The sequence below is a fragment of the Manis javanica genome, chromosome 17 (genome assembly GCF_040802235.1).
Source record: "Manis javanica isolate MJ-LG chromosome 17, MJ_LKY, whole genome shotgun sequence".
NCBI classification, from domain to species: Eukaryota; Metazoa; Chordata; class Mammalia; order Pholidota; family Manidae; genus Manis; species Manis javanica.
Genome location: NC_133172.1, coordinates 63760859 through 63785405, shown reverse-complemented (window position 1 = coordinate 63785405; position 24547 = coordinate 63760859). Strand labels below are relative to the sequence as shown.

The 24547-nt window shown below is 63.6% G+C and overlaps 1 protein-coding gene across 5 annotated transcripts in view; it reads left to right on the top strand.

The window, feature by feature from the left end:
- Positions 1-24547, top strand: part of CBFA2T3 (CBFA2/RUNX1 partner transcriptional co-repressor 3) — an 80516-nt gene that overhangs the window by 46006 nt on the left and 9963 nt on the right. For 3 of the 5 annotated variants that reach the window (XM_036993844.2, XM_036993848.2, XM_036993847.2), the window contains exons 2-5: positions 13880-14029; positions 16893-16970; positions 21048-21289; positions 21407-21496. In XM_036993844.2, the coding sequence (XP_036849739.2) occupies positions 13880-14029; positions 16893-16970; positions 21048-21289; positions 21407-21496 (560 nt within the window). Of the gene's footprint in view, positions 1-13879; positions 14030-16892; positions 16971-16992; positions 18098-21047; positions 21290-21406; positions 21497-24547 lie in introns of those variants that run through there. The other 2 variants (XM_036993845.2, XM_036993846.2) reach the window with 2 other exon arrangements.

The following is a 24547-nucleotide window of genomic DNA, read 5'->3' as shown; positions in this document are numbered from 1 at the left end:
CCACTTTGGGTGGGGGGTCGGAGGGATGCAGGGGGCCTTCCTTGTCCCCCGTCTCTGTGCCCAGGGCCAGGCTGCCAGGCCTGTAACCATGTGTGAGCTGATGTGGGTGAAGCTCCCCCTTCTCTCCACCCAGGGCTGCCTCCTGCCATCGCTGAGCTCTCAAAGGGAAGGGGGAGCTTCTCCGTCAGCCCGGCCAAGATGGCAGAGGCAGGAGGGCCAGGCCCTGTCTGGGCCCCGAGGCTGCTGCCTCCATGGTGGGGGGTCTTCTCATGGCCTGGCTTTGTCCTTAGCAGTGCGGGCAGAACGGCCCCGGTGGGTGCCTGCAGTGTCTGGGCCTGAGTGGCTGTGAGGGGAGTGGGTGTGCGTGCGTGCTGGGCAGGGGTGAGAGCGCCTGCCTGCGCCCCTGGGCCCGACCCACAGTGTTACCTGCAGCGGGCGGTGGCTCACAGTCCCCCCTGAGGCAAGCGGGGAAGTAAGGGGTGGACAGACCTGGGGGCAGAGCCAGCTGAGAGCTGCCTCTGCGGGCCCTCAGCTCTGGAGTCCCGTCCCAGCGCTGCATGTTGGGGGCTGGCTTACCCATCCCCACCCGGTTCCGCCGGGGAGGACCCGAGGCCCAGACAGGCCCCACCGCTGTCCGGCTGGCGCCTCACGGGTCCACGTCCCAGGCGGTCTGGGCCCTCACGAGTACATGGACAAGGGCGGCCATTCCACGACGGGGGTGTTGGTGGGAGAATCATCTGGCACTCGGAGAAGTGCTCTCAATTGGACATGTGTGCACGTGCACCGCCCGGCCCTACCTACCATATAACATTTGTATGACCAACATTATTACTTTAAATTTTGGCAGCATTCCTCTGGAGGGTTCAGGGTGATATGCAGCCAACTTCACGTTTTTTAAACAATGAAAACACTTTGGGGATCACTAAGCCTCACGCGGCGCCTCATTGCCGGCAAAGGAGAATCCCCGCCACCTGGCTGGCCTTCCAGTCCCTCCACAGACTGGCTGGCCCTCCCACCAGCCCCCCACCCACCCACGTGTGCCTCGGTGCTCAGGGGATCCCAGTACCCCGGGCTCATGCCCGCATCCCAACTGCCGTGCTTGGCTTCGCTGTGCCCTCGCCCCTCCTGGGTGTGGGGGTCCTGCCGCCCTGGGCCCAATGCTGCAGCATCACCTCCTAGAAGCGCCTCTGCCCCTGGCCCCCAGCGCAGGCTGTGCTGGCAGCTGTCTGCAGGACACCCCACTTCATCGGGACTCCGAGCTCTCCACCCCAGAGGGCAGGCCCGGGCTGACTTACATCCACGGCCCCATGAGATTTCAACCCTTTTTGAAACAAGCAAGGGGCAGTAATGTCAATCTGTTTATCAACTTACCTGACAGTTGAAACTATCTGTTTCGCATCGTTACTGTCCCCATGGGGGGGGGGGCAGAGTGCTGGTGGACAGGCAGTTTCAAAGTAAATCAAGGATGCGGTCTGAAGAGGGGAAGGCTGGGGAGACGGAGGTCAGCCCCTCCCTGGGGCAACGTCCAATTCCTCTGGAGAGGCTGTGCCCAGAGCACCCTCGCCAGTGGGCCAGGGGGTTCTGCGTGCACACGTGCCCCTCACACGCTCTGCACCTGCCGTGCTGCCCAGGGCTGTTGCAGCCCCTTGCGGTGGGGGGCATTCTCTATTGGACTATCCTGTTCAGGAGGTGGCATCTCCTCACTCACTCCAGGAGGCCTTAGCTGATGTTCCCCCGACCAGGTGAGGCACCGTCCCAGGTCCCCACCCCATCACGTCCTAGCCAGGTGTGTGTGTGCGAGGAAGCGCAGGTCCAGAGCGGCCAGGCGGCCAACCTGAGTGACAAGGCCCGGAACTGCACTGGGGCCCACCTGAGCCCCAGCTGGGCTTTTCCTGCGTGCTGCAGGACATTGTGTGGTGGCCTGTGTCCACCACCCCAACTGCCCATGAGTGTGGACCCCCAGGGAGGGGTCCTGTCCATGAGGCGTAGGTCATAGTGCCCACCACCCACCCACCCATCCGACCACCCATCCACCCCCTCCACCCACCCACTCATCTCTCGAAATCCAGTTGACTCTTGAACAACATGGATTTGAACTGTGGGTCTTTTTCCACGCATATTTTTTTCAATAAATATATCAGAAACATTTTTTGGAGATTTGCAACAATTTGAAAAAACATTTTAATTTCTCTGGGTCACTTTTTTGTAAGAATACCATATATAATATGTGTAACATACAAAATGTGTGTTCATCAACTGTTTATAGGATGGGTCAGGCTTCCAGTCAACAATAGGCCATCAACAGTTAAGTCCGGGGAGGGCTCAGTGGCACAGATTTTCACCTGCATGGGGGCCACACGCCGCACTCATGATCACAGCCCATTTGCAGGCCAGCTGGTGTGGCATTTCCCCCAGAGAGAGCGACGGCAGGGCCCTCCCAGAGTCCCAGGACCAGCGCTGGCGGTAGGGCGCCCGTTTCTCCCACGCCTCTCCCCACAGCGGGCGGCCAGATGGTGGGGCGCCTCCCCCACAGCTCCCAGGGAGCCACTCTTGCGGCTCAGCCCAGCAGCTGGGCGAGGAATGCGCTTCCTTTGTGCGCCAGCCGCAGGGTGAGCAGCCCCAACATCTGGATTGCGTCTGTGGCCCCTTGGAGAGCGTGGAAGGTTTTCATTCTGGCCGCTTTGAGCTCTGCACCCCCCACGCCTTTTAACTCTTTGCTCCACACCAGGCTGCCCTGAACGGCCGGGCCCGGGGGCTGAGAGGAAGTCTTGCCCACCCCTCGCTTTCCCCTGTACCTGCTTGTGACGGGCATCTGCGGTTGGCTGTACCTCTGGGTTCCGTGGCTCGAGCAGACCCTGTGACTCCTCCTGAAAGCGCAGCAAGAGCATGAGGCTCTGACCCGCTTCCTATGCAGGAACCACAGTCACGCTGCGCTCATCACCGTTTTTCCGTGTTTAGAGTGCATGCTTGCCTCGCCTCTTTGGACTTTCACTCATGGGTCCCTTTTCCATATTATTAGATGGTCTTCACGGCATCATTTTTGCCATTAAGAGGGTATTTGAGGTAAACCATGCGTGGCAAAGCGTACAGCTCGAACTTCCGCCTTGTGCTGGATAACAGACAGCATCGCCTGACCCGCCCCTGCCCCCTGGTCACTCCGCCAGGAGACCCGCCATCCTGACCCCGACACCACAGACCAGGTTCTGAGCTCCATGCAGACGGGCTTGTATGCAAGTGCACTCACTGAGGCGTGTGTTGGTGAGATTCCCCGTGTTGATGCAAGGGGTTGTGGCGTCCCTTTTCCTTGGTGTGTAGTCTTCTGCGCACAGATCTCCCACGGCCACTCTGCCACTGGCTGCTGATCCATGTGTTTGACTTGTGTTGGTTCTGTGCCTAGGAGGGGCACTGCTGTGCCACCGGGTACAGGATGGTTCAGGCTAGTAGACACTGAGAACAGTTTCCAAAGTAAACATTAACGACAGTGTGACCTCAAGGATCCACCGCACTGCGCTGACCAGAGAATTCATTTAAGCAGCCCTCTGTTGGGGTCATCCTCTTTGTCCCCTCTCGTTCTCATGAGCAGTGCTGTGGTGAAGGTCTCAGGTACCGATTTGCATGCACTCCTGGTAATTTCCTTAGAAAAATCCCCCAAGGTGGACTTGTCTGTCCAAGCTGAGGCACCCCCACAGGACTAATGGGGATCAGAGAGGCGGGAGGCCTGATTCAACTTCAATCTGCCATCTGTGAGATCTGACTGGTTGGCCTCTAAGGTCCCTTCCAGCTCCAATATATTGTGGTTTTAAATGCCAGCATGTATCAGTCAGCCATTGCTGTGTAACAAACCACTCCCAAAATTTAGTGGCTTAAAACCACCATTATTGGCTCACAGTTCTTTAGACTAGCAGTTCAGGCAGACAGTACTTACAGTCCTGGCTGTGCTTGCCCTTGGGCCTGTGGTCAGCTGTGGCCTGTGCTGGGCACCTCACACAACTGCAGCCTCAGCTGGGACAGTGGAGCCGACATCACTTGCATGCCATCCTATTAGCCAGAGCAAGTCCCGGGGTGAGCCTGAACCCAGGGGCCGGCAGTCGGCTCCACCTCTGGGTGGGAAGAGCTGCAGAATCAATGCAAGGGGTGCGAGTCGGAGAGGGTGAAGAACTGAGGCCGTTTTGCAACATGTCCACCTCACAGGTGGCGGTAAGCAAGCTTTGTAGCTGCAGGGTGGGCTCAAAACAGCAGCTCAGTCTGCAGACACCCACAAAGGAGCGTCCTCCCCGAGGTAAGTGCGGGGCAGCTGCCTCTGGAGCCACGGGCTCGGGGACAGGACTCAGCCCGAGGCCTGCCCAGGTGCTCTTCCGCCACAGCCAGCCGAGCCCCCAGACGTGGACAGGCCGGGCGGGTGGGGTGCCTGCTCTTGCCCATCAGTCAGTCAGCAAACCTTCGTGGAGCACCTACTAAGTGCCAGGTGCTGCTTGGGGCTCTGCCTGGGGATGAGCAGTGCCCAGAAAGCAAGACCCCGATCCCTGGGGAGACTGAACACTAGGCCCACACGTGCTCTCAGGGGCCGATATGACCCCCCGGGGGGTCAGGTTGGGTGGCGCAGCAGGACGGGCAGGGGCTGGGGACGGCCCTGACTTGGCCTTCAGGGGGGCTCCGAGGAGGATCAGTGATGAGATCGCCCCACAGAGATCTGGGGAAGCGTCCCAGCAGGTGCAGAGGCCCTGCAGCAGAATGGGGCGCCGGCAGAAGGGGCTGGGGTGGCCAGAGCACAGGAAGCCTGGTCCACTGGTGCCCACCCGGCCCTGGAACAAGAATTGGGTGGTTTTGCCCCATCGTCTCAGTTTCTCGGTGAGCCCGGCTTCATTTATCCAGGGAAACGTGGGCCCTGCTTCTCCATCCCAGGCACAGGGAGGAGGCAGACCAGACCAGGGGTCTCAGCCTGGGGACCACACAGTTTGGAAGTGGTGGGTGGGTGGGCCCGTGGGTGGGCCCAGGGCTGGAGGGGAGCTGGTGAGACTGCGTCTGGCCCAGTTCTGCAGCATCTGGGTGCGGGAGGGTCCTTTTCACCCAGGCAGACAGCCCCCCTACCAGCGACAGGATACCATGAGTTGCTGCTCACGGCAGTGGCGCACACTGGCCACTGCAGTGTCCCTCCTAGGGCTGCAAAGGGGCTTTGCTGTGCCCCAGCACGTTTGCCTGGGTGGACAGAGGACACTGGCACCCCTCTGGATGGGCTCTGAGCACGTCCACAGTGAGGGGCTCACTGCCTGCAGCCAGCTGGGGACGTCAGCCTTAGAGCTGGGCCCATGTGGGACTTGCTGCGTGGTGGCTGTGTGACCTGGACCTGCAACAGCCCTGCTCCGTGCCTCGGTCTTCCCATCTGTCACTCAGGGCTCCACCACCTCCCAGCTTTGCCAAACGGGTGGAAGGGCAGCGGAGTTTCAGAGCCGGTCGCATAAACAGCTCTGGGCGAAAGAGAGTGGTTCAAGGTCGAAGCTGCGCACCTGAGCCAAGGGCAGCCCTCCCCTTGGGATTCCCTGAACTAGGTCTCCCCTGCGCCCCTGCTTCCTCAGCTCAGCGCGCCTCACCTCTGCGGCGCTGGGCTGCGTGGGGGTGGCCGTCTTTTTCCAGCGCCATTTCCCAGGACATTTGCTGAGGCCTGGGGCAGAGACTCCCTGGCATTCTGGCCGGAGCAGGGCCACGGCGAGCTGCCCAGCTCACGAAGTCCTTTGGGCAAAGCTCCATGTTTAAGACCAGCCCCACCTGGGGAGGTGGCAGTTATGGGCCCCGTCTCACCAGCGGGCCACCCAAGGCCGAGGCGGGCAGGGGAACCGTCCCCTTGTTCACCGAGCCCGGTGGGGACCCAGGCTTCCCGACTCCCCGCCCAGAGGCGGAGCCATGGCGACCTGAGACCCCCGGCCGTCATCACGCCCAGGCCCGGGGTGGGGGTGGGGGGTGTCGCAGGGTCCCTGCTCTGCACGGCGCGGCAGGCGGGGCTAAGGGCCAGGGGGGCAGTCGCCAGGACGGGGCTCGAGCACCCGCGGGGCGGAGGCCCCCCAGGGGCGATGGAGGGAAACAGCAATTCCCGTATTTTATACTATTAGTTACTCACCGGGCGGGGGCGGCCGTAATAGAAACCAGATGTGGGAAGCGCTGCGGTTCCAGCGCCCGGGACTCATCAGGGCCCCAAAGACTCTCGTTCCGCAGATTGGGGATCAAAGAGAAGCCGTTCCTCGGGCGCCGGCCTTGGTGGGGGGTGGTCAGCTTCATGGCCAGGCCGCCTGTGGGGTGCGGGCGTCACCCAGCATCCTGGCAGCCCCAGCCCCCTCGCCCCGTCCCCGGCCCAGAGCCTGGGCTGTCACTGTCACCGGCCTTCTGAGACGTGGCCGCCTCCTAGGGGCTCGTGCCCAGTTTTTCCTGTTGATCCCTGATACCCACTGGGAAACTCCAGGAGAGCCATGCCCTGCCCAGCCCTGAGAAGTCTGCCCTGGTCTGGGGAGATGGCCCCACTTCCTGGGGACTCCAGGCCCGGGGAAAAGCCCCCACCTCCCACAGACGGGCCCTCAGGAAGGCACATGCAGTTCGGGAGCTGCCCACACAGGCCTGGAGGCTCGAGTGCCCGCATGAGAGGCCCCTGGGCCCAGCTCACACCCCCTCCGGGCCCTCTGAGCCGCCCTGTGGCCGTGGCATCCCGGCCAGGCCCCGCATGGCGGCCGGCATGCAGGGGTCCGTGGCCCCTAAGGATGTGACTCCGCACAGGATGCTCCCAGTCCACCCAGCAACGGGGGCCCTGCTGGGTCTCTCATGCTCTCGAGGTCCTGCCTGGTGGTTATGAGGCCAGAAAACCTGCCTGGGACCCTGAGCCAGCCCAGATGTCCATTCATATGGATGCAAATGGACCCCAGGCGCCGCATGCCCTGGAGGGCTGCATAGACCTGCTCACTACTCAGAGACGGTGTCCCCTGTGGACATCCCAGCCTGGCGCTCCGTGCCGGCTTCGCTGTGTTGGCACCTGGGACCACACGCGGTGGCCACGTCTGAGGACCTTACGTCTCCTAGCAGACCCTGCCTGTGAGCGGAGCTGGAGCGCATGCGGCCTCACTGTGCGCTGGGTCTCTGCTGCCCCTGCAGCGCCGTCCTCCCTCCGTGGGTTTGGCAGCACACTTGTAGGGGGTCAGGGGTTACTGGTAATCAGAAAGTAGCTTTGGGGCTGATGGGGTCATAAACTGTGGCAATAGATCTGTGAAAGGGCGGGAGACGGCGGTGAGGAGCGAGGGAGATACGGGCTGGGCCTCAGCCGCCTGGGAGGGTCCGAGCAGCCTTGCAGGGCTGTGGTTCCTCATCAGCACCCCCTCCCTTCTGCTCCATTTCCCCCTTCCCACGGGGCAGTGACACCCACCTTGACTAGGACTTTGCCCACAGAGGAGCTGCCTGGGAAGGGGGCTTGGAGAACACGGGCAGCCGGCACAGGGTGGCACAGAGCCCCAAGTGGGGAGGGTGATAGGGACCAGGGCCTGGACTTCCAGTGAGGTGCCTCTCTGGCTGTGTGACTGGACCTCAGCTTCCCTGTCTGTGAAGTGGGGCTGGGGTAGAAGGTGGAAGGAACCCTGGCAGCCCAGGCTGGGCCTGACAAGGAGCAGGTCCACCCATGCCCCTCAGCAGGGCTGCCCCTCCCTCCCCGGGGAGTCCCACCTGAGCAGGACTGAGTGCCCAGGGAGGTGCCCCGGGCTCTTGCCAACAGGTGGGAGCACTGAGCTGCAGCCAGCCCTGCCCGGCCCCAGGCCTCCCAGAGGGCACCCAGCCCCAGGAGGCGCCCCTGAATGTGGCGGGCTGCATGGGCAGACGTCGAGGCAGGGCTTCAGGACTCATGTCTGCCAAGAGGATGCCTGTGGGGTTGGGGAGGCCGTGGCGACCTGCTGTCCCCAGACTGGGTCCTCCTCGTGATTCACAGGTGGTCACTGAGCACCCTCTGTGTGCCTGGTGCTATGTGGGCACTCGGTTTCACTGAGAAGGAAGATCACGATTGGACAAAGACATGGAGGATGTGAGCCAACCATGCAGGTGTCAGGAAGGGATTTCTGGCAGAGAGAATAGCAGTGTAAAGGCCCTGAGGCAGCAGCGGTGAGGGGCAGGAGGGGGGCCATGTGGGAAGGGAGGGTGGAGAGCCAGCTGGTCACAAAGGACCTGTGGGCACTTGCAGGGTGCTGGCTGAGGGGTGGGGGAGCAGTCTCATACCAGTCTTAAAATATGTCTTAGAGGGGCCAGCTTACCCCTCTGGTACCCAAGAAAGCCAAGTAGGTGGTTACCCTGGCAGGAGTTGGACATTATCAGCCCACTGCCCAGCCACAGAGAGAAGCTGGAGATTCAGAGATGAGAGTCCAGCTCCCAGCTCTGCCCCTCCTCAGCCTCTTGGGGGGCAGTGGGCACAGGCTCATCCCTTTCCCCGGCTCCACCAAGGCCTGATGTGCAGCAAGGACCTTACACCATGGCTCTGGTGCCTGTGGGTGCCCATCAGTGCCTGCGCAAAGGGCCTGAGGCGGGTTACCTGTCGTTACCTGCCCACCTTCCTACTTCCCACAGCTCCTGTGAGGGTCGAACGAGGTACCAGCAGAAGTCAGACTGTAAAAGATCAAAGCGGTGGCTGCTGTTTCCAGCAGCAGTGCGGGTTTGCGGAGGGGATCGCCGGGAAGGCTGAGCTGCTGTGGCCCCTCCTTGCGCGGAGGGTTCTGGAGCCCCAGGGTGGGAGAGCTGGGCTGTGGCCAGTTCTCAGCCAGGCAGGGTGGGCTGGGAACCACAGGCGGACGTGGACAGTGATGAATGGGGTGGCTTTTTCCGGCACATTCCATGTCCTTTCCCACCAGCTCCGCCTGGCCTTGGAAAGCTGCTTGCTCTGGCGACGGATTAGCAGCATTGAGCTGGGAACTGGTCATGCTGTCTGGGAAAGACACAGGGTCCCCCACGGGCCCCAGGGAGCCCTGGGGAGCACGGCCGCCAGGGTCTGGGAATGTTCTCAAGTGGTGGGAGGTGGGGCAGCCGGCCTGAGGACAAAGCCCCTGTCCCCAGGGACTGGGAGGACCCGATGCCTCCACTTGCTCACCAGGACACCACAGATCGGCTCCCACACACGCAATCGGAAATGGAGACCCGGCCACTCGCTGCCAGCAGGGCCCCTGCCCTGGGTGGGCAGGGGAGATGGAGGGCAGTTAGAAGAGCAGTGATGGGGGCAGGCACCTTCCGGCCCCAGGCTTTGTGGGCCCGGCAGGCCGCAGAGCCATCGTGCCTGGGTCTCCCCATCTGTGAGGTAAAGATGAGCGCCGGCCGCTCCCTGACGGCTGTGGAACAGTTCGCAAGCCGCCGGCTGGGCCGTTTGTAGGATATGCCCCTTTCCGTGTTCCCTGGCACTGCAACCCCTGCCTCCTCTGAGCCAGGAGCCGGGGAGGTCCTGGCACCCCCTGAGCTGTTCCCCACCTGCCACAGCACAAGGCCACTGACTGCTGTGGCCACCGCCCCATGCAGGGCTCCACGAGGGCTGGCAGGGGCCTTGGCAGCCAGGGACAGGGCTGCGCGTCCCTGCAGATCCCGCACTTCGGGCTGCTCGGTGAAGACGGAGCCTCATTTCACCGAGGCCGGTCTCTGTGCTCATGAAGCCGGCCCGGCGGGCTGCCTGGGAAGGACCTGGGTACCCACGGGGCCGAGGGCCGGAGGCTGCCACGGACCCTGGCTCCACCCCCTTGCTGCTGATGGGCTGGGGAGGGGCTGGGATGTTGGTGGCCGGCTCTCATTTCTTCCTCCTGGACGCTGAGAGGATAGTTCTCATGCCCACCCGTCCCCGCACATCACTCACTGACCAGGGAGAGCCCACCCCAACCTCAGCCCCCAGGCAGCTACCCTCCTGTGTTCCGTGGTTCCCGGGCAGCAAGGGGTCCAAGCCCGGGCTGGTCCACTCGGCCGCCGCCCTCGGGCTCCCTGCTTCCCGCTTGCTGGAACCCCGCAGGCTGGTGGTGGGTTGCCTGTGGAATTCCCAGTAAAAGTCAGTCCTCGGGGTCGCTTTGCCTTTCCTGGGGGGGGGGCAAGCAAACACACGTGGGGGGTGGGGTGGTAAGCCCTACGCAGGGGCTGCTGTTAGCACATGTAATCTTGTAAGAAAAAAAAAATGTTCAAAGATGTACATCCAGCTGCCTGGGCCCCACCTCAGAGGTGCAGATTGGAGCCCTGAAGGGGGCCTTGTTCAGGAGGGCCTTCCACCCCGAGCCCTGGGCAGCTCCTGCCCATGCTGGCTTATGGGCACAGGGTCCCCCTGGAAGACCCTCCCCCAGCTGCCAGTCTGAAGCTCAAGCCGCCTCTTGGGTGCCCTGGAAGTGGCCCCTGGCTCTGCACAGGGCCTTGGAGGGGGGCAGGCCGGGACGCCAGCTGCCGGAGAACAAGGCTGCCCCCTGTCCGGCAGCTGGGCGGCTGTTTGCCTTCAGGCTGCGGCCCTCAGGGCTTCCACACAGCTCGGGGTGCAGGGAGGGGCACAGAATAATAATTATAATGATATTTAATAGCCACCACCCTGGATGGCTTAACTGGAGGAGGGGGAAGGGTGTGGCCGTTCTGGAGGCAGGGACTGTGCCACGGGAGCAGGACCCTGGGCTGTGGTTGACAGCCCTGCCGTCTGCGCCGGAACAAGCAGTGGGTGGGTCCCTAGCCTCTCAGCAGCCCGCACCCCCTCCTAAGTGGAGGGACCCCGGAGAAAGGCTCTCAGCCTCCTCCCCCTGGAGGGCTGCTCGGTGGCGGCCTCCACCCCATGTCCACACTCACACCCTGTGAAGGCACAGCCCGACCTCTGGAATCCAGCAACCAGGTCTACGGGCCACTGGGCCAGGAAGCAAGGCCATCCCAGAGTGGGGTGACATCCCGGGGGGGCTGAGCAGGGTGGCAGAGCTCAGGTCTGGGGGCTCCTCTCCAGAGGAAGGAGGGTAGAGCTGAGCCCCCGAAAGGGAAGAAGGCCGCTCTGTGTGCGGGGGGAGGGGCAAAAGCAGGTGGATGGGGTGGGGCGGGGGCCCCAGAACTGGTCGGGTAAGAGCCGGCGGGGCCCCGCGTGCAGTGGGGGCTCGAGGCAGGAGCCCCGAGTGGCGCCCTGCTGCCACCCCCCCAGCACCCACACCAGCGGCCCAGCCTGGCGCTCCTTCCTGGTCCCTCTGCACCCGTCCCGCCCAGCTGGAGCACTGCACGCTCTCGCCTCAGTTCCTCGACCACACACGCTGTTCCTTGCCATCCGCACTCCACTTCTGCTCCCGTCTGGGGGCCCCGCCCCTCTGCTGTCTGGGGTGGCCTCCCCGAGAGGCCAGCACACAGGCGGCTCCACACGGCAGATGTCCCTGGGTGCTCACGAGAGTGGACTAGGGAGGTGCTGGCCAGCACCCCCTCACAGAGCAGAGAAGCTCAGAGGTGAAGTGACCTGCTGAGGTCACACAGCCGAGAGGCCACAGAGCCAATGCAGAGGACGTGCAAGGGGGACTCGTGAGGCCCTGCACTGTGCCCCTGTGCTCCTGGGCAGAGAGCCTGTGACCCCCAGCTCAGGGTGGGCAGTGGGGCCTGCAAGAGCCGCGGGGAAGCCCCCGCTGCAGCCGGGTCCACCTCGGTGCTTCTGGAAGGAGAAGAGTGTGCTGACCATGACCAGGGGCTCTGGAACCTGGCAGACCCACAGGCGCCCCTCGTGCTTTGTGCCCAGGGCCAACTGCCATGCCGGCCTGCACTCCCCAGGGCTCCCGCAGTGATTGCGGGTCTTAGTGACTGGACAGCTCGGGCCTCCCCGTCGTCCCCTTCTGCCAGAGGAGGGGAGGGGGCTGGGCCCCAGTGGGCGTTGCCCAGTGCTCATGTGGCCAGCGGGTACTATGGATGAGAGTGTCCACAAGCAGCTCCCAGGGGCCAGCACCTGGGTCACCCTCTGTCTCCTAGGCCCACCTCCCCCCGGGCACAGCTCTCACTGAATGAGCACGGCATGTGGGGTGCACAGCAAGGCCGCCCACAAGCTCCCCGTGCGGCTCCAGCTGGGCTCCTGTCCATCGCTCTTCTGGGCTGTTTGTGAAGCTGCAAGGAAGCCCCAGCAGAGAAGGAACTGGAAAGGCACAGACCCTGTGTCCCCGGTGTCCCAGCCCAACCTGAAATGCCCTCTGCAGCTGCCCCTGGGCGGCCCTGCAGAGACAGGTCTGGACCCCCAGGGTGGCCTGGGGCAGCCGTGCCAGCCGCGTTTGCCTTCTTTGGTTGTCAGCGGGGACTGGCCACGGGCCCTGCAGCAGGCGCGGCATTGATGGGCACCCACAGCTGCTGTGCACGTGTGCCTGGCCATCAGCTTCCTGACAGGCAGGCCGTGGGGGCAGGGCGCCCGACGGGAGCAGGTGCTGCCTAACCCGGCGGGCTGCTCATCACCGTTGCTTCCCTATCCCCATCCTGCTGACGAGGGGGCTTCTCACATCACTCCGCGAGGCCTGGGGGGCAGAGGGCTGTCAGCCCCACCTGTGGGGGGCTGCTCAGTACTATGGTAAATACCATCACCAGAATTCCTCATCATCATCCAGAGGCTGGGCACCCCAGATGCACATGTGTGTCTCCACAGCCGCCCGGGCCATGGGGGCCCCTGGGAAGGGAGGGTGAGGGAGCAGAGGGGACAAGAAGTGTGGCCATGCAGTGGAAGCTAGCGGGTGCGGAGCCCTGTCTGGGGCCCCAGCCCACGGTCCCCTGGCTCTGGCTGAGGCTGCTGGTGTCCTAGCAGGACACCACAGAGCAGGGGGCAGTGTGGGCCTGCTGTTTGTAACAGGTAGAAGACACCCACATCGATGGCGCTGAGCAGCTGGGCCTCCCAGGACCCCAGCTGCCACTCCCGGGTCTTTGCGGCCTGCCCGGGCACTGGCTGACCCTGAGCCAAGGCGGAGGGGGAGGCCCAGGGGCTCACCCCTCTCCGCCTACGAGGGATACCCGGCAGCTGCTGGCTCAGGCTTCGTGTGGGTGGTCAGATGGCCCGGAAGCCTTTTCCCTGTGGCCATGGGCTCAGGGCCCTCCCAGGCCTTGATCCTTTGTGGCCATCTCCACCCTTCTCCATACACTGGACCCAGAGCAGGGCACCAGACCAAGGGATGCTAGCACAGTGTCCAGGGGACCCGCCAGTCTGGGACCACACTTGGAGTGGCCAGACCTAGAACAGCCTGAAATCAGTGTTCCTTAGTGGCTGGTCCTGGGACTCATCCACGCCAGGAGATCGTTAAAACAGAGGTTCCCCCCCCACCAGGGAAGACCCCTAGACAAACGTCATAGCAACTGAGCACTGATGGGGCCCTCGGAACGTGGTTTCTCTAGCGGCGTCTCAACCACCTACGGCAGGCCCCCCCCCCCCCGGGAACCTGCTAGGAGTGCAGATTCTCAGGCTCCCCCAGGCTCCCCGCATCAGAAGTCGGGGTGGGGAGGCCGGCACCTTTGTCTGAGCACGTCCTCCAGGGGATGCTGACAGGGCAGGGTGTGTGAGTGGCATGCTGTCTGGGAGGCAGCGCCACCTGACTCCCTAGTCTGCAGAAAGAAAACCAGAGCCCCCTAGGCCTCCCCCACAGGGAGGACACGAGCCCTGTGCCGGCCAGCCCAGGGATCCTGCAGCTGCACCCCGCACCCACCTGCAGTGGGCTGAGCCAGCCCCGCCCCGGGGCCTCAGGTGGCTGGGATGCACACCTGGAGCTTCTCTGGATGGACTGGGCCTTGGGATGGGGCCCGGCAGCTCAGGCCCAAAGCCAGCTGCTGGTGGGGGTCCTGGCGGAGTGGGTGAGGCCGAGGCAGCTGCCAGCTCCCTCTACCCCTCAGCCTGCTTCACTCTCTCTCTTTCTCCCCCCTGCATGGACTCGGCTGTCTCCAGCAACAGACAGAAAGGGCAGGGCTGCAGCAATGCCCGACTCCCCAGCCGAGGTGAAGACGCAGCCCCGGGCCACGCCCCCCAACATGCCACCCCCACCACCCGCCCCAGCCCAGGAGGCCACGCGGCACCTCTCCTTCACACCCCATACACGTGAGTAACCCCATAGCCAGGGTTTGGTAAATGAGGAGCAGCCGTGTCAAAGTAGGGCTGAGTGGGGAGCCCCTCCAGCTGTTTGGAGCTGAACCATTGCTGTGGTCCCTCCACCCTGAACCCCTGAACGCCCACTGTGAGGCCCTTGAGAGGGCACATCCCATCACAGCTCAGAGCCCAGGCTTTGAGGTTCAAATCCTAGCTCCTCTGCTTTGTAGCTGTGTGGACTTCGGCAAGCTGCTTAACCTCTCTGGACCGGGTCTTCCTCACCCATAAAGAGGGGCTGGCCATGGTCTCCCCAGTGGTAATACCATGAGGATGAGTGGGTTAGAAGTTCTTACCGAAGGACGAGCGTATCGTGAGCACTCCATCAGTCAGTGTTGCACCTGTTGCTCAGAGAGGGCCCCACAGCAGGCCACCTGAGTGCAGGGAAGCCCCCCGGGCCTGCGTCCCCCTGGAAGGCCCACGGGAGGCGGCTCTGGCCTTGGAGGAGCTCAGACACCAGCAGCCCCGCAGCCAGGCCTCAGCGGGGTGTGAGGGCTGGCCAGGAACTGGGGTCAGCAGGGGCCTTGGCCGCTGGCAACGGGGTGGGCAGGCTGGGCCTCTGGTGGGTCCCGGCAGCCCTGGGAAGCTCTGGGTAGGCTGCCACAGTCCAGTCACCACCAGGGCCCCATTCCTTTGAGTCGGTGACTTTGGGGTCCTGGGCGGATGGGAAGGTGGCGTCTAGGCTTGGGCTGGTGTGGGACAGGGTTTCCTGTCCCCCAGGACCAGGAGCTTTCACGGTGCATCTCATGTTTCTGATGGATAATGGCGAGAATCCAGGGTCCCCCACCATGTCCAGGGCCCAGAAAGCTCCCCAGTTGGGACTCCGCCCCAGGCTCTGAAACCTGAGTGAAGCTCCCGTCTGGGAGAGGAGCCTCAAACTCCTCGGCCTTGTGGCCCCTGGTCCCACTGCGCTGAGAAGTGAGAGCGGCTCCCTCGGGCCCCCTCCCCTCCCCAGAGCCCAGGGCAGACTGCCAGGCCCAGCCTGGCTCCCTTTATCCCTGGACAAGAAGCGTGCTGGTCCTGCCAGCTGAGGTGGGCAGCGGCTTCCCTGGGGCCTGGGCATAACCTAGCCTCCAGCTGGAGAAGGTATTGGCTGTGGGGTCAGGCCGCCCAAGTTCAGGGCAGGCTTGGCCCCTAGTGTGCAGGATATTGGCTTTAAGCCAGCCTCCTGGCCCCTCCAAGAGTCTGTTTGATAAACGGAGTACCACCACCTGCTCCCAGTGCAGATGCCTGAAACTAGGCACATCCCTGCGCACAGTAGGAACTTAATAGCCAAACACCCTGCCCTGCACCTGTGCTCGGCGCAGAAGGGTCCAGCCCCTTCTCCTCCGAGCCGCACCAGAAAGGGCCGAGGCTGCTGTTCTCACGTGGCAACTGCTGGCCAGGTCAGCCTCCTTTCCTGAAGGGTCAGTCCTCACTTCCCGGCTGAGCCGCAGGCAGAGTCCCGTCCCCTGAACAGCTGCCACCCCTCCGGCCTCGTAGGCAGAGAGCAAGGCTCGGGGCGTCTTTGACTCCCGCACATACACCTTAGCCGGGGGGTGGGGGGGTGCCGTTATTCATGATGGGGCAGCTGCTCCCAAGGAACAGGCCACAGCTGGCCCAAAACCCGCCCCCACCGTGACGTCACTCTGTCCCTCGTGGAGAAGCCAGCAGGCCATTGGACAGGCAGCCGAGGGCCCCCCACTCGCACCCCAACCCTGTGTGCCCCCCTCCCTCAGCCTGCTTCTCTTCATGCTCCAGGGGCCCATGTCCAGAAAGCATAGCTCTGGGGACCCGCTGGCCTGGGCTGGGGATACCCCGCTGGCTCTCAAAATGCTGGGAACAGATGTAGGGGTGGTGGGCCTACGTGTGGCTAAGGGCTTCCCAGACCCTTCCTGCCCCCCCACCCCCGCCTCAGCTCACATTTCTGGAGTCAAAGCTTCATTTAGAGCTTGTCGTTTGTAAAAGATAAGCGGCCCTTCTCTCTGAAGCCGACTGCAGTGCCATCAGCCTCCTGGGGGGCACTGTCTGGGTCTCTGGCCGCCTCCAGGGTGGCCTCAGGTTCGTTCCCTGACCTGTGGAGTTCCCTGACCCCGGGGGGCTCACCGTGTCTGTGCACCTGGTTGCAGCCCCGCACTCAGCTATGGATTCCTGCCAAGAACCACCCCAGCTTGCCCGGCCCCAGCATAGGAACTGGGCCGGCCGGAGGCTGACCTGGGCCACAGCCCTTGGGCTGTGTGTCCTTGCTGCCCCTCGCCTGGTGGCTCCTGAGCACAGGCTGGTTTCGGAGCTGCAGCTGGGTTGTGGCTGGAGGGGCTACTCTGCAGCTGGGGGCGCCCACCGAGGGCCAGCGCCCCACCCTGCCCCAGGTCACCCCTGTGACAGGGCCCGCTCTCTGCTGCAGCCATGCGGCCTGCCTCCAGCGGCTTCGCCAGCTCTCCCCAGCTCGCACCGGTCAGGTCTCTCCCTGGCTGTGTCCTCCCTTCGCAGCAGCTCAGTCCTGGGCTTTGTTCTGGAACCGCCACTAGCTTGTCCGTCCATGGAGAGCAAGCCGGGTCCGCTTGGGAAGATAGCGCCAAGGGGGGACCCCAGGTGCCTTCCAGTGCCCACCATGCCAATGGGGGCACCAAAATTCTTGTAGACCCCAAGAAGGTCCCACAGGAGATGGCCCTGCAAGATTCTCAGTCCAACCCCTTAATTTCCAGGGGAGGAGACAGGCCAAAGAGAGGAACACCAAGGTGGTGACAGGGTCCTGTCCCCAAACTGCTGTCAGGAGGCAGGCGGAGCGCCTGCCTGCAGCCTCTTTCCTGACAGCATGTTTTTCTTATTTTGCTTACAGATGGAGAGGATGGGCCAGCGATGTCTCTGCCCCATGGCCGCTTTCACGGCTGCTTAAAGTGGTCTATGGTCTGTCTCTGTAAGTAAAATAAAAAAAACCACAGGCCTCCCAGGAGGCCCTGCCAGGTGCCCACTGCCCACACACCACGCTGGGCATGTGTGTGCTGCCTTCTCCCAGACACAGGAGAGGAGTCCCAGGGGCACTTCAGGAGAGGGGGCAGTCGGGGTCCCCGAGTCACAGCCTGAGTTCATGCCTCAGCCCTGCTGCCCACGCGCCACATGATGCTGGGCAGCTAGACAGCCTCTCTGAGCCTCCTGCTCCCGACCGCAAAGCAGGGCACCCAAGGGGGACCCTGGTTGGGAGAAGATAGTTGGTCAACAGCAAGTCCATAGCTCAGCCATCACGAGGTCGAGTCCCAGCTTCTCAGCTCCTGGGCTCAGTTTCCCCGCCTGTAAAATGGAAGTCATCGTGGCACCTGATGGCGAGGGCGATCATGAGGTGCTACGAGATGCCGCTGGTCGTGTGACTGAGGCCTGGCACACACCGGGTGCTCACAGACACCGGTCACCAGCGGACACGAATGCCCGAGTGCCCGGCTGCAGCTGACGGCCACAGCAGCACACTCCCATGGGCGACGCTCAGGCGTTTGTCAGCCAGCACGTCAGCTGGGCCTGGCATGCCGGGGCAGGCCCCTGCCCCAGGCAGTTGGGCTGCACGGCCCAGGTGCGGCCTGTGTGTGGCTCCAGGGCTTGAGAAGGAGGGCTATGCAGCAATTGTGTCACTCCTGCCTCCTGATGTCGTCGCCCTCTTTGCTGTTACCCATGAGCCCTGGATTCACTCTGGTGCCCGGGGCACCCGGGTGGGGCCTTCAGGGCTGTGTGTCGCTCTGATGCAACAGCAGCAGCGCCCTGCGGCAAAGAGAGGGGCTGGCAAGAGAGCCTCGTCCTAGGCCAACCCCCACACAGGCCCCAGGGGTGGGGGGGAGCCACAGGGGTGCTAGTGTGTGCCCCCAAACTTCGGCCCAGGACACGTGTGTGGTCTAACTTAGTAACACACCTGTTGTGGGAATGAAGGCACTTGTGGCCGGGGGCTATTTTCGGCATCTCTTTAGCAAGTTGCTGAGACTGCCCGGCAGCCCAAGGGAGGGAGCACTGGCCAGCGCGGGCAAGCAGGCCGCAGGAGGACCGAGGCGCCGGGGCACGCTGGTAAGGGAGCTGCGGGGAGGCCGGGCCAGGAGGGCCAGCGGCTGGTGGGTGGGGGCCCCGGAGGCACAGGCAGTCACACGCCTCAGAAGCCTCTGAAAGGTTCGGGTCCCAGGTGAGGGCCCCGCTTTGCCATGGGGAGTGAGCCCCCCGCATGGTGAAGTCCCCGCGGCAGTGGGCCGTCTCCGGGCTGGCCGGAGTGACTGCCAGGGGCTGTCATCAGTGTTGCCCAGCATGTGTGTGTCGTGCCCACCACAGGGGCTCGCCGGTGAGAAAAGAGAGCGGCAGCGGGGTCTCCTGCCCCACCGGGGGTCCTCTGTGGCCTGTGCCGCATCCACTCCCCATCCCAGAGCAGGGGAGGCCCCCGAACGAGGTGCACTGCTCCTGCGGGCCTGGTGCCCAGCCAGTATGTCACCTCTGGCCCCAAAGGTGCTCCTGAGACAGTTCACACCGGGGGGCGCTAACAGGTTTCAGCTCACATTGGGCCCCTGAGGAGGGGCGATCCCTGGAGCAGGACCAGTGGGCGGCAGAGCGCTGGGCTCCCTTCTGCAGCCAGCGCTCCCCAGGAGGGGGCCAACCAGCACTGATGCCAACTGTGGCCGCCAGTCAGTGGTTTCCAAATGCCCGCTGCCTGGGGGCTAGGCACCAACAAGACGTCGCCCAACAGGAAACAAAAGCGGGTCGAGTGTTTGCAGCTCTGTTGGTGGTGGGAGATGACCTGGGCCCTATAAGGCCGACGAGCATAGAGCGAGGCGGCCAGGCGCCTGGGCCCCTGGCCCCCAAGGCCCTACCTCTGGTTCAGGCCCAGGGCCGTTTGCAGATGAAGAAACAAGCAGGCGCACACAGCCCGTCAGGGAGGGTCAGGCCGTGGGGGCCTCCAGTAGGGCGCCCACTCCCCACCAGGGCAGCTTGTCCAACACCAGGCAGGGCTATGTATGTCTGCCCCAAGGGCCTACTCGATGCCGGGGTCAGCCAGCAGGTGGGGAGCCTCTCACCTGCTGCTCAGGGGCCTCCCTGGCCAGTGAGTGGGGTAGAAGCATTTGCAGGGGCCACTAGCTGGCTGACTGGTCATCCAAGTGTCTGGGGAAGGCAGAGGCAGCCAGGGGGCAGGCTCAGGGTTAACAGAGGGCATTTACTTAAAGGGCTCTGTGCAGAGGGGTGGGCCAGCTCCAGAGCCCATGGGAGAGACGGTGTAGTCCCGGGGCTGGAGGTAGGCAGGCTGTCCCCTGGGCCTGCGGGGGGTGTGCAGGGGGCCTGAACCCAGGACAGCCACAGCTGGGGGGAGCTGAGGTCCAGGGCAGAGGGGCTGGCGTGCAGGCCCCACCCCACGTGCTCCTTCCAGGCCAGGGCAGTTGACACAGGGCAGCTCCCTGGGCCAGGGCACGAAGGGCTGGAGGGCAAAGCAACACCCCACCATCCCAGGTAAGCAGAGTAAACAGCAAATGTTTGTGGCTGCTCAGGAGGAACAGCTTCCCAGAGCGTAGCCTGGCAGCCTCCCCATCCCAAAAGAAGGGGTTCCTGCTTCCCCATCTCTGCACACACAGGCCGCCAGGCCTCAGCCCAGGTCTAAGGAGGTGGCTGGAGCCACAGAGGAACTTGGTCCGAGGGAGCAGCAGCTCTGAGCTGCCCCCACCCCCAGACCCCACCCCCACTCCCAGGCAGTGTGAGAGCACAGACTGTGCCCATAGACCTCTTCCCGTTACTGGGCAAGGTGGGAGGAGCTGGGGGCCCCAAGGACCACAGCTGAGTGATAGGTGAGCATGTGCATATGTGCGCATGTAAGCGTGCCCTGGGTGTGCTGTGTGGGGCTGCATGTGCACATGGGTATGTACGTACTTGCTTGCATATGTGAGTGTGCTGTGTGCTCATGTGTGTATGCCATATGCGGGACACATCTGGATGCACACACACGTGTGTGTCTGTGCGTGCAAGATGCCGAGGGAGGAGGGAAGACAGGGTGTGGAGGGTTTGTGTGAGGGAACAGGGTTCTGATCAGTGTGTGGGACGCGCACACACGCGCAGGAGGAGGGAGCCAGCCGGGGTGGAGTGCATGACGCTGGGCCTGGGGAGCCGGCCGAGGGGAACTCTGAGTGGCCACTGGTTTACCGGATGCACCTCAAGACTCCTGAGGCGCCAGTACCCCCTCCCATGTTTAGAGCCCTTTGCCCCATAACCAAGGACCCTGGGAGCCCATGACCTATGACCTCTTTGCAGAACCTGGTGGTTGAGGTACAGGCATCTGAGGCCAGGGACTTGGGCATAAGTGGCAGGGCATGGGGCCTCCCCTGGCCCCCAAGGTGCAGGCTTGGCCTTCCCCTCCTTAACCCAAGGCTGAGGGCAAGGTCCTGCCCAGGACCCTTTCACAGTGGCCCTTGGACACTGACCCCAGGGGCAGGGCCTTGGGGACAGGGGCCCATGTGCACACACATCTGTGTGCGTGACAGTCCCAGATGGCAACTGGCCAAGTGCTGCCCTACCAGAACCAAGCCCCACTTGTCCCAGGGGCCCAGGAACCTCTGCCCTACGCCGAGCCCCAGCAGCCAGGCATTGGGCCCCTGGGTAGACAGTGGGGCCCTGCTCAGAGCCGTCACAGTGGAAGGGGTATCACTCCCTTCTCTCCCGGGGAGAGGCAGCGTGGGCCAGCTGACCCGAATGGCAGAGAAGCCCCCCTTCCTCTTCACAGTGGACACCAAGCAGCCTGGCAGGGGGCAGGCTTGCCAGGCAGCATGGCTGCTGGTATCCCGCTGAGCATGAAGGGCTTGACTGCACAGCCAGAGCAAGACCGATGGGGTGCTGAGCTAGGGCAGCACCCCAGCCCTCTCCCGCCTTTGCAGACCTGGAGCCCAGAATGCTCACCGCGGAGGGCGTGCAGCACGCCAGGGCATTGCAGCGGCCCCAGTGTGGGCTGAGCCCCACAGTCCTCACGTGTCCCTGCCCGCCTGTCCTTCCACAGTGATGAATGGCAGCAGTCACTCTCCGACGGCCGTCCACGGCACCCCCTGCACGCCCAACGGCTTCAGCAATGGCCCGGCCACCTCATCCACAGCCTCGCTGTCCACGCAGCTCCTGCCCCCAGCCTGTGGGGCGCGGCAGCTAAGCAAGCTCAAGCGCTTCCTCACCACCCTGCAGCAGTTCGGCAGCGACATCTCCCCGGAGATCGGGGAGCGCGTGCGCACGCTGGTGCTGGGGCTTGTGGTGAGTCGGGGTGCAGGCCACGGAGGGCATCGTGGCACCTGCCCAGCCCGCAGGCGCCCTGCCCTCCCCAGACCGCGTGGGCAGAGCGTGCCGATGCGAGGTGCATGTCTTCTGCAGAACTCCACGCTGACCATCGAGGAGTTCCACTCCAAGCTGCAAGAGGCCACCAACTTCCCTTTACGGCCATTCGTCATCCCCTTCCTGAAGGTGAGAACAGACCCGTCTCCCCGCGCAGCTGGGCCCCAGGGAGCCCCAAGTCCATTCCCTGCCAGCTCTGATTGGGGATTGCTCTTGGCCCACCCAGGACTCTGGGGCTCCCCTGTCTCCTGGGGGACCAGTGTCGATCTGTCAGGGCCAGTTCCTACTAGTTAAGACTTCAAACTAGTAGCCAGGCTGGATTAATCAGCCGCCAAACCTAGTCCGCTAAGCTCCCCAAATCAGTCCTGTTACTATTGGCCTAATGCACCCACTTGACAGCTGCTTCTGAGCACCCATGATGTGCCAGCAACTGTGCGCAGCCAGGGATGCAGCCAGGGGCCCAGCAGTCCCTCCTGGCTGACACCCTGCCAGGGCGGAGGGCCGTGGCTGTGGATTCTGTGGAGGTGCGCTGAACAGGGAGGTTCTGATGAGGGCTGAGGAGGGCAAGGGAACAACTGGGCGGATGGCGGGGACAGAGCTGTCCAGGCACCAGGGGAAGCATGTGCAAAGGCCCTGGGGTAGGGGTGTACCTGCCATGCTTTAGGAGCAGCAGGGGCTGTGTGGTGGAGCAGAGTGAGGGGAGGGGACAGCGGACAGACGGAGGGATGATGGCACCAGAGGAGGAAGGCCATGTGCTCAGACACAGAGACAAAGACGAGAATGGCTGGTATGGGGCCAGCGGCAGTGCAGCCTTGCAGGGCCCATCAGACCCATTGAATACGGGTCTGCACTAAACCAGGTGCTGGTGTTGCGTGTGCACACAATGTGGGGCAAGCGTAGGTCTAGACTGTGGGGCCCGCATCTCCACTGGAGCACCTCTTGGGGGCCTTCACCCCCAAGGAGGACCACACATCCTCCAGAAGAGGCGAGATGAATCGCTTCCCAGATGTGTCTGACCATGTGGCCCTCCCTCGCGGGGCTGTCCTTCCCCTGGGCTGTTGGGGTCTCGCCAGCACAGCTGGGTTCCCGTGGGGACCGCCTCCCCAAGGATATTGAGGACAGACCAGTTGCTCCAGGTCTGAGCCTTGGCCCTGCCCTCACGGCCCAGAGAGCCTCGTTTCTGCAGCCATACAGCGGACATGATCCGCAGGCTGCTAGAAGACTGCATGAAGCAGCGCATGTGAACGACTGAGCATGTGCTTGATTCGTGTTGGGTACCATCATCAGGGATTTAAAATGTCCTGCAGGAGAGGTGTGCTTTGCAAAGCTCTTTGGCAGCCGCCCCTGCTGACCTCCAGCAGCCCTGCGAGGGGGAAGCACAGGACCTACCTCCAACCCCCCTTAACTGGTGGGGAAACCGAGGCCTACAGTCCCTGCTGGTGGAGACAGAGAGCCAGGGCACAGTCTGGACCACCCAGACCCCAAACCCGTGGGCTTCAGGGGGGGCCCAGCTGCACCTGGTTCCCTGCAAGCCAGGAGGACCCCATACCCGCCCCCTCCGCCTCCCCACTGCCCAGGCCCACACCCAGCATGCTCACACTCCCAAGCTGGCCCAGAGGGAGGCTGTGGCGCCCACTGACCAGGCAGGCCCACCTGGCAGCCATTGGCCCTTCATAAGGAGCCTCTCCTGCTCTTACTCGGACTCCACACGCTCCCCGTCTTTGGGACACGGTGCCCCTGCTTATTCTGTCAGATCAAATATTTACAGCAGATACCCCGTGTCAGCGGCCTGTTGATCTGAGGAGCAGGGCCGGGGCAAACCTTCTGCCTTCCTGCCCTCGCCTGCTACCCCCACCACCCAGGGCTGCCTGCTTCGGTTCCTCTCTGCCTCGGTTTCTCCCCGTCCACAGCGGCCCTCACGAGGCTGCTAGGGTTTCACTCCAAGATTACTGTCATGGTGATCGGGGCCAGCTGGGGTGAGGGGCCTGCCAGCCACCCCCTGGGCCCAGGACCCTACCCAGGGCCCTGGGCCAAAGGGACTGTCAAGGACACGGTCCACTCCCCTCCCTGACTAAACTGCCAGGGCACAGCCAGCTCTGTATCCAGGCCATGTTGACAGGATGCTGGCAGGGCCTCGCCCCACGGTCCTGCCTGGGGAGCACCCCCTGCTATCAGTTTCCCGTCTGTGCTGTGGGCTGGCCTCGGGGCGTGGGGTAGCACCTTCCTGAGGGATCACAGCCCTCCGGGCCCACCACGGAGGGCTCTGTCAAGGTGGCCCTCAGAGCCGTGTTCTGTAGAAGGCATAGGGACCGCGGCCCACCTGCTCTGACCCCTGCTCTGACCTAAGCATCCGGCCTCTTCCCGTACTGCTAAGGGGTGTGATGAGCCACCTCACGGCGAGCGGGAGGGACAGGGCGGCGGGACCGTGCACAACCCGGCTGCCGGTGAGGCAGAAGCCAGAGAGGCCACGTGACGGGCCCGTGGTCACACGGCAGAGCCAGGGTGGGCCGACTGCAGGCCCACCATCACCAGGCGGCCTGGGCGCCAGAGGGAGATGTCACCTCACTCTACACCGTGGTTGTGGTTGTTCTGCAAACATGGTTCCCTCTGGTCTGGGTTCCTGTCTGTGAAGTGAAGGGTCTGGGCCTTCCTGAAGCCACCTGTGCTCAAACCCTGGAGTTCGGCTCCACAGGGCTTTTGTGACCAGCCCTGTCTGTCCAGCTTCCCAGTGGCAAGGCCTCCCTGGGCTCTGGGGGACAGAACAGGGTCTGCTGCCCAGGCATGGCTCCCCAGCCTCAACCCATTTCTTCTGCCTGGGGTCCCCGTCCCCCAACCAAGGGCCCTGAGTCCCAGCTCCGTCTCTTGAGCCCAATGCTGTGCATGGCAGGACTTCCCAGAAGCCAGGAAACGCTGCCTCGCCCGGCTGGCCCTCCACCCGCAGCCCCTGCCCCCAGCTGGCCGCAGCCGGGAACCCAGATGTTTCCATAGGCCTAACAGCAGCCAGCTGTGCTGGGCCGCCCCCACCCTGCAGGCTAGCCAAGAGGGCCAAGGCGGATGCCCGGTGTCTTCAGAACTCCCAGGACCTCCTTTCCCAGCTCATGCTCCTGACGTGCTCCCCAGATGGCGGGCTGGCCCCCGCTCAGCTATCCAAACAGAAAAACAGGCCTGGCAGCCAGCACT